Source organism: Leuciscus leuciscus (genome assembly GCF_965113295.1).
Source record: "Leuciscus leuciscus genome assembly, chromosome: 13".
NCBI lineage: Eukaryota > Metazoa > Chordata > Actinopteri > Cypriniformes > Leuciscidae > Leuciscus > Leuciscus leuciscus.
In genome coordinates, this window is record NC_138737.1 from 302,501 (window position 1) to 312,500 (window position 10,000).

General features: G+C 42.5%; 1 protein-coding gene and 1 long non-coding RNA gene across 4 annotated transcripts in view; both read right to left on the minus strand.

Annotated features, from left to right (window-relative positions):
- sema6a (sema domain, transmembrane domain (TM), and cytoplasmic domain, (semaphorin) 6A) overlaps window positions 1–10,000 on the minus strand; it is an 82,583-nt gene that overhangs the window by 24,409 nt on the left and 48,174 nt on the right. For all 3 annotated transcript variants that reach the window (XM_082187451.1, XM_082187449.1, XM_082187450.1), the window contains exons 9-13: window positions 9,650–9,738; window positions 7,281–7,498; window positions 6,331–6,462; window positions 3,489–3,644; window positions 2,375–2,548 (exon numbers count right to left, since the gene is read on the minus strand). In XM_082187451.1, coding sequence (XP_082043577.1) covers window positions 2,375–2,548; window positions 3,489–3,644; window positions 6,331–6,462; window positions 7,281–7,498; window positions 9,650–9,738 — 769 coding nt within the window. The remainder of the gene's footprint in view (window positions 1–2,374; window positions 2,549–3,488; window positions 3,645–6,330; window positions 6,463–7,280; window positions 7,499–9,649; window positions 9,739–10,000) is intronic.
- On the minus strand, window positions 3,977–6,310 carry LOC309512056. The gene is made up of 3 exons (XR_014210875.1): window positions 5,746–6,310; window positions 4,374–5,687; window positions 3,977–4,118 (listed from the first exon to the last, which is right to left on the minus strand). It is a non-coding gene; the product is annotated as an uncharacterized lncRNA (long non-coding RNA).

Consider the following 10,000-nt stretch of genomic DNA (forward strand, 5'->3'; position numbering starts at 1 on the left):
AGTGCTGACACTAAAACTCTGAGAACTTGAATTTTTTCTCACACAGTAATTTTAATTTTGGGTGAACTATACACAATATATTGTCACTGTCCACGATACATATTGATACATTTTTGAATTGCGATATACTGTGACATAATATATTGTGACACCCCTATTAAATAAGCATATTAGTAATAGGTTTTACAAGAAAATACAATTTCAGTCTTTCTACCTCAAAATTTCATGTTTGATTCAATGTGTTACTTTGTGATTATTTGTGTAATTCACGCGCAACTTCTGAGTGAAAACTGTTACAAAGTAAATCCTACAGCAAAGTACTTTCATTCAGTTAATCTGGAAACTTCTGTGTTTCTTGGCAATCATAAACAGCTTCAGTTAAAAGGCACTTAATATCCAGTAATATTATTGATCTGACTGCACTAATAGAGGGAACGCATTGACGTCAGTTTCCCACAGGAACACCGAGAGGCAGAAGAGATGCTGAGGGACTGGATTTAATAGAGGACAAACGATTATCAGTTTAAACTAAAGCTTGGACTCGATATAGTGTTTCTTACAATTTACCAAAGATCCAGTGATCATGGACATTGACATTGAGAAATCATGTTTCCTGACATTTATATGAGCCTGATTTCGACGCCGGGGAAATACATAAAGCAAATTTGCATGTGAACGCTTATATTAATGTTATATATATATATCGTCATATCATCCAGCCCTAAAACTTGTGTAGTTTTTGGTCAGTGTTTATTTAAAAACATCCAATTATGCAGAATATACGACAGTAAATATTTAATTGATGAGTTGTCAATACAATACAATATATATGGTATGATTTTACCATAAATTCAGCATATTTACACACAATAATAACTGCAAATCCACCGTTCTCTGCCTGGATCCACATGGTTCTATGAATCACAGTGAATCCATTTGCTTCTCTGTTCTGTAGCTTTCAGCAGTGTGTAAAAATACACCTCAGATTTCTTGTCAAATCTGTTTGAAAAAGTAAATCTTAAAGCTCTTTACCGTTTTAGATGTGTTTTGTGTGTTTTACGTGGGATTCACGCTAAAAACAAATGCTGCCACTCAGTGTTTCTGTCTCTCAGTGTCTCTCAGTGTTTCTGCCACTCGGTGTTTCTGCCACTCGGTGTTTCTGCCACTCGGTGTTTCTGCCACTCAGTGTTTCTGCCACTCAGTGTTTCTGTCTCTCAGTGTCTCTCAGTGTTTCTGCCACTCGGTGTTTCTGCCACTCGGTGTTTCTGCCACTCGGTGTTTCTGCCACTCGGTGTTTCTGTCTCTCAGTGTCTCTGCCACTCGGTGTTTCTGCCACTCGGTGTTGGTGTTTCTGCCACTCGGTGTTTCTGCCACTCAGTGTCTCTCAGTGTTTCTGCCACTCGGTGTTTCTGCCACTCTGTGTTTCTGTCTCTCAGTGTCTCTCAGTGTTTCTGCCACTCTGTGTTTCTGCCACTCGGTGTTTCTGCCACTCAGTGTTTCTGCCACTCAGTGTTTCTGCCACTCAGTGTTTCTGTCTCTCAGTGTTTCTGCCACTCAGTGTTTCTGTCTCTCAGTGTCTCTCAGTGTTTCTGCCACTCAGTATTTCTGCCACTCAGTGTTTCTGCCACTCAGTGTTTCTGTCTCTCAGTGTCTCTGCCACTCAGTGTTTCTGTCTCTCAGTGTCTCTCAGTGTTTCTGCCACTCTGTGTTTCTGCCACTCTGTGTTTCTGCCACTCTGTGTTTCTGCCACTCTGTGTTTCTGCCACTCTGTGTTTCTGCCACTGTGTTTCTGCCACTCTGTGTTTCTGCCACTCTGTGTTTCTGCCACTCTGTGTTTCTGCCACTCTGTGTTTCTGCCACTCTGTGTTTCTGCCACTCTGTGTTTCTGCCACTCTGTGTTTCTGCCACTCTGTGTTTCTGCCACTCGGTGTTTCTGCCACTCGGTGTTTCTGCCACTCAGTGTTTCTGCCACTCAGTGTTTCTGCCACTCAGTGTGTCACGCGCATAACCTCGACTATCAGATGAGAACAAAACTTGAGGTGAATCTGAATATTGTCCTCTGTTCTTAATAATAAATGCATATTAATGCGCTTCATTGATTTGAGCACATGGTAAAACCGCAGTAACGTGGCGTCTGAAGTCTCACTGCTTTACTAAATGAATCTTCTGATGTAAACGCAGCATGACTGTCCTAAAAACGCCTCATCGTTCTCCTGTTTATCCCAGTGTGCCGAGGCCGTCAGCACATATTAGACTCTTAAATCATTCAGTGCGCATTCCTCTCGGCCAAACCAGCAGCGCTCTTTAATTTACTGACCGCTGTAACCTGATCAGTGTGTGTGGATGACAGAGCTCTTCCTAATGGAATACACACTTCTCTGGGTTGTAGACGCTCAGCTCCTCCAGAAACAGGCTGTCGTTCAGGAATCCGCTCCGCATCTTAGCCAGAAACTTCAGAACGATTCCTCGCTCGGATCCCAGGAAAACCACGGTGTGGTTACGATGAGGGCCGGCGGCGTTATCCACGGCTATACGCGTGAGACGGTACCTGACACACACACACACGCAGAAGGAATCAGGGTTACAATGACATTTCCATCTGATTTCCGTCTAGAAGAAATTAAACCGTTATCTGCCTTTCCAATTAGCGAGCTCATCTCAGTGTTAATCAAATGTATGTATAATTTCCAAACCAGTATGCAAATACATTTTCAGGCTAATTAAAACTGGCAAGATGGAAATAAGAAGACAAGTTTTTTCATCTTTCCCAGTCTCCGGAGTCTTTGAAGCGGCGTAATAAAGCGATACCGACGCTTCTCCAGCAAATGTGTTTTCAATAATTCAGTTTTAATGGGGCAACTTTACACAAACCCAAACGAACAGAAACTTATCAGGCCTTACCCAGACGTCGTTTCACAGAAAACACACACATATTCCTCACATAATCCACTTCATTATCAGAAAACAGACGCCAGTGTTTGCTTTCATAAGAGTGAAACGTCCTCTTTTCTTCAGTTAGAGCTGATATGATGATTCTGATGAACTGAATCACTCAGGCTTCAAGACACATCTTTTTCAGCAACACTTGATCCATTAATACTAACACTATCTCCTCTATTTTCTCTCTCTCTCTCTCTCTCTCTCTCTCTCTCTCTCTCTCTCTCTCTCTCTCTCTATATATATATATATATATATATATATATATATATATATATATATATATATATATATATATAAAAGTGCATGTACTGCGTTAGATCAAACTGGAAGGGTCACAGCACTTGAATGTTATTGTCCTATTGTTAGTTTAACTCTGTTTTGTAAGTCGCTCTGGATAAAAGCGTCTGCTAAATGAATAAATGTAAATGTGAACGTAATGTCTGACTCAGATGCAAATGACTCGATTCATCCGTGAACATGAGCAGGTCTCTCTCACTGAATCCAGATTTGCATGCGTAATCAGTCTGAAGATGTTTGATGACACTCACCGAACCATCGTCTTGAGGAACCAGGGCCGGTTGGCGATCGACGGCACGGCCTCGTCCATCAGCGGGTGAATCTTGATGAAGTTCAGCGTTTCGTCCGGAAACTCGTTGGACACTTTGAATTTCTCACCAGAAGTTGTTCCTGCGCAGACGCCCGGCCTGAAGACGACAGCCGTGAACACATCAGTCTACATCACACACATCTGCATCTACATCATCACACATCTGCATCTACATCACACATCTACATCATCACACATCTACATCATCACACATCTGCATCTACATCACACATCTACATCATCACACATCTACATCATCACACATCTGCATGTGCAGACGCCCGGCCTGAAGACGACAGCCGTGAACACATCAGTCTACATCACACATCTGCATCTACATCTACATCACACACATCTGCGTCTACATCACACATCTGCATCTACATCATCACACATCTGCATCTACATCATCACACATCTGCATCTACATCACACATCTACATCATCACACATCTGCATGTGCAGACGCCCGGCCTGAAGACTACAGCCGTGAACATCAGTCTACATTACACATCTGCATCTACATCATCACACATCTGCATCTACATCATCACACATCTACATCACACATCTACATCACACACATCTGCATCTACATCACATCTGCATTTGCAGACGCCCGGCCTGAAGACGACAGCCGTGAACATCAGTCTACATCACACATCTGCATCTACATCACACATCTGCATCTACATCACACACATCTACATCATCACACATCTGCATCTACATCATCACACATCTGCATCTACATCATCACACATCTGCATCTACATCATCACTCATCTGCATCTACATCACACACATCTGCATCTACATCACACACATCTGCATCTACATCACACACATCTGCATGTGCAGACGCCCGGCCTGAAGACGACAGCCGTGAACATCAGTCTACATCACACATCTGCATCTACATCATCACACATCTACATCTACATCTACATCTACATCATCACTCATCTGCATCACACATCTGTATATTCTCCATCATAAACAACACAGACAAGAACAACTCAAGAGAAAGTCAGAATGAATCAATGAATCTTTAAACTGAATCTGGATCGTTAGCTGACTATGGTCGTAAGTTCTGTCGTTATCATCTGTTCAACGAGCCGGTGTTTCCCGAAACCATTGTTCCCACATCCGCAAACAGCGTCGCAGAGTTGTGTGTTTAACGACTGATCTCGACCTGCGGTTAGAAGCAGTTTCTTGTTTTCATGACATGTGGACTCAATAAATTCTGATCTTGAGCAGAATAATCAAGCTGACATTCAGTACAATCTAAATCTTTCATTTAGAATACATTCAAATGTCATTTACATCTTTTAGATTGTCAAGAGATTTAAAGCGTCGTTGTTAAAGAGTGCGCATGTGTGAACGAGCTCTAGTGTGTAAGAACGAGACTATGAGTGAATCTGGAAATAAAGGAAAATAACTGAGGAAAATGAGAGCGAGTCCTCAGATGCCATGTGCAGAATTATAGCAAATCATCTCGCATTCATTAGATCTCAGACAGATTCATTATAAGTTATTACTCCAACACCTGCGTGACATCATTAACCGACGTGGTTGAACGACCAATTTGCGACAATACGGTTTCGGGAAACAGTCGAGACTATAGTTTCTTCTTCATCGATGCGTCGCACTATAGTAGTGAAGCAGGAGTTACGGCGTTATACGGGACACACAGCGCTTCATTCCCAGCACATCCTCACAGAATTACACTGAAACACAGTTGGCACGGTCGCTCTCATTAACACTTGACCTCGCTTCACACAAACACATCATTTTATGTTAATCAGTGCAGGCGATACTCCTCGTTCATGACACAGAGACGAGCCATATGGAGGATGAAGAGCGGGCAGAACACACTCGATGTGATCATCATCTCCTGCATCTGGAGAACCGGCTTCACGTGTTCACAGACACTGCTGGCGCTCACCAGACATTCAAAATACACTTAAATACAAAAAAAATAATAAAAAAAATAGATAAACTGCAATAAAAGAAACACTTAAATGTGTGTTTTGGATGTTTTCTTTCCACTAGTCTGAATGAAGACTCAAATCATGTGGTGAAGGAGCAGAACTGGACCTGAAAGAGCCAGGAATATTTACACCTGTTGCAACTGAAACTACGAGCCGGCGCAATTACACCCACCCACACACACACACACACACACATACACACACACACATACACACACACACACACACACACATTCTACCGCAGTTATATTATACTGCCTCAATAAACACCTAATTGCGGCTTATTAATAGTTTGTAAGGGATGTAGAATATGATCATGCAGAATAAGGCATTAAAGTCCCCCTGTGGTGTAAATCCAGCTTTTAATGTTGTTTATGTGTCTATGTGGTGTTTTTAATACGCTTTAAGACAAACCATGTGTAAATTCATAAGTCGACACCATTGCTGAGTATTTCCTCCTTAAAACTGCAGTGAACCAAAGACAGTCTCAAAAACACGCTTTGAAATCGCTGGTGTTTCTGACGTCACAAACTACCTTGTAACCAATCAGATCAACGTGTGATCGTCAACCAGTGGATCTCTGAGCTGAGGGAGTGAGTGGAGGTGGGGCTCATTTGCATATTCATAGACCCACGCATACTAAATGAGGCGAGGGTGTCGAGTTACATTCATAATTTTTTCAAGGAAAAAATGCTTAAATATGTAATGTTGGTGATCAAAGATGAGTTTTAAAGGATAAAGTTGTTGACTAAAAGGGGACTTTAAGATTCCATTTGAAAGTTTGTGTACCTGGGTCTGGGCACCTTCTCCTCCGGCACGGGTGTCCAGGTGGAATCTGGTGATTTCTGCTCTTTGAAGCGTCCGGTGAAGGCCAGCGCGATCTCTGCCATGTCATACGCACAGACCGCCGAGCCCGGGATACTGAAACACACATTCATCACAGAGACACGCCAAAATAACACAACTGTGAATCACGCCTGTGCGTCTGAGAGCCGCACACAAGGGCCGAATTGTGATTCTATGAACTGTGAATCTCAGAGCGACAGAAGAGCCGCGGGTCAGAAGATCTGAGTAATTCACCCTCGTTGTGTGTCGCCTTCCCATCAACACCAGTTCCCATCAATACGCTTTCATTCACTGGAATTTTCCCCCAGTCGAAATTTCCATTTCGCCTCTTAAAGGTGCAGTGTGTAATGTTTAGCGCATCTAGTGGTGAGGTTGTGAATTACACCCAACAGAAGTTACGGTGGCCGACAGGAAGTGATGTCGTCGTCTGAGACAGCAGAGAGTAGCCAGTTAAGCAATGAGGTTTCTTCACAAAGATATATTAAGAAATGATGTTTACTTAATTATTCAGTAAAACGATGTTATTGCGAATGTTATTGTCACTTGTTCATCATTGTGTCAGTGTTTTATTCACTGACTTTAGCTGAAGCTTCTTATCATGAAGAACAACATAGTGAGGAAACGCGTTTGTCCGCTCAGGGCCACCGTAGAAACATGTGGATGTAAGCGGACCCGCGGTGTGTGTAGAGAGAAACGCCTCTACACACGCATTCTAAGCTAATAAACACATAATGCTTCATTATGTAAGATCTTTAAACACCACTGACAACATAGTTATGTGTCTGATATTGCATTTCTGTCATCAGATCCTCCTAAATATTACACACTGCACCTTTAATGCTTATTTAACGAGCTCAACTGCTCCGACACCAACGATGATGGAAGAGCGTCACCTGTTGTATGGCGTGGAGAAGGTTGCCATGACGACGTCGTGTCCGTTGATGTGGATGACGTCGGTGACGGCCTGTAGGATGTTGAAGTAGAAATGAGAGTCTCCTGGGATTGAGCAGTTGAGTCGCGTCTTTAGGAAAGACGTCCACTGTTTCTCCAGGACTCGCTGCGAGCCGCCGCGATCGTTCTTACACACGCGCGCAACACGTGGGAACACCACCTGATCAGAGAGAGAGACACGAGTGTTAGAGCCCGTTCACACCAGCTGACGATAACTATAACGACAACTATAGTAGCATCCACACCAGCAGACGATAACTATAACGATAGCTATATTAGCATCCACACCAGCGGACGATAACTACAATCACTATATTAGCATCCACACCAGCGGACGATAACTACAATCACTATATTAGCATCCACACCAGCGGACGATAACTATAACGATAGCTATATTAGCATCCACACCAACGGACGATAACTACAATCACTATATTAGCATCCACACCAGCGGACGATAACTATAACGATAGCTATATTAACATCCACACCAGCAGACGATAACTATAACGACAACTATATTAGCATCCACACCAGCGGACGATAACTATAACGACAACTATATTAGCATCCACACCAGCGGACGATAACTATAACGACAACTATATTAGCATCCACACCAGCGGACGATAACTATAACGATAGCTATATTAACATCCACACCAGCAGACGATAACTATAACGATAACTATATTAGCATCCACACCAGCGGACGATAACTATAACGATAGCTATATTAGCATCCACACCAGCGGACGATAACTATAACGATAACTATATTAGCATCCACACCAGCGGACGATAACTATAACGATAGCTATATTAGCATCCACACCAGCGGACGATAACTATAACGATAGCTATATTAGCATCCACACCAGCGGACGATAACTATAACGATAACTATATTAGCATCCACACCAGCGGACGATAACTATAACGATAGCTATATTAGCATCCACACCAGCGGACGATAACTATAACGATAGCTATATTAGCATCCACACCAGCGGACGATAACTACAATCACTATATTAGCATCCACACCAGCGGACGATAACTATAACGATAGCTATATTAACATCCACACCAGCAGACGATAACTATAACGACAACTATATTAGCATCCACACCAGCGGACGATAACTATAACGACAACTATATTAGCATCCACACCAGCGGACGATAACTATAACGACAACTATATTAGCATCCACACCAGCGGACGATAACTATAACGATAGCTATATTAACATCCACACCAGCAGACGATAACTATAACGACAACTATATTAGCATCCACACCAGCGGACGATAACTATAACGATAGCTATATTAGCATCCACACCAGCGGACGATAACTATAACGATAACTATATTAGCATCCACACCAGCGGACGATAACTATAACGATAGCTATATTAGCATCCACACCAGCGGACGATAACTATAACGATAGCTATATTAGCATCCACACCAGCGGACGATAACTATAACGATAGCTATATTAGCATCCACACCAGTGGACAATAACTATAACGATAGCTATATTAGCATCCACACCAGCGGACGATAACTATAACGATAACTATATTAGCATCCACACCAGCGGACGATAACATTCGGTTTCATATTTGCACTGCAGTTTTATCATCTGTCGCTTTGGATCATGGATTCTGATTGGCTCTCAATGTTTTTATCGTTCATCAGCTGGGGAAAAATTCTGAAAGTGACTCCAACGCTATCGTTCCTCTGTGTCGTTATCGTTATAGTTGTGGTGTGGACTTCACTATTCTATTAGAATTAGAACGACTATGCAAACTTTATCTCTATTGTGTATAGTTCTAGTCCTTGTGTTTCTGCAGAGCAACACTGTTGTCATACATTTACTGTAACCTGAGAGCTTTTCCAGCGTGTGAGAGGGTCGCGTCAGGCTAGTGTAATTACAGTAATCTGGCAGGTACAGTAACTGGAGAGACTCATATTTACTGGAGGCTGTAATTACTGAAGCCTCTCACATCTCACTGACTTTTGCCTTTGAACTCAGAACAATGAGCCTTTGTCACGCACTCGTCCGTTTGCTTATAATAATCACAGACGAGGAAGTGAATAAACTTTGAGCTATTTACGGTCATCGTTCAGATCCCAGACAATGTTTGTGTTATTTTTAGTTCCTGCGTCCCGACGGGCCTCTTAAAACCCCTCACTAACTCATACGCCCACTTCCTGTGCACTTCCCCTGTCACTTCCTGTCTGTGGTGTTGATGCAGGAGAACACGCTAGACGTTCTTCCCGTTGCGCTCCGTACCTTCCCCATGCTGTTGTACTCCATGGCGATCTCCCGAAAGAAGAAGTAGATGAACTGGCCGTAATCGACCGCCTGGACAAAATACGGCTCTGAAACCAACAGGAGTGAAACCGTAACCTCAGAACTTCTCATTAAAATCTCATTAAACATTTCAATCACAGGCTAATGAGATGCTCTTGAAAACAACAGTTATTATTAAAGCAAGACACCACAGGCACTAACACTGTGTTCATGCACTGGCCAACTTTGGGAGATTCGTCTTTTCATGACGTGTTTTTCACACACTTTTAAGTGTTTCTTTTATTGCACTTTTAATGTGTCTGTAGATTTCAATCTTTAAAGGCGGAGAGT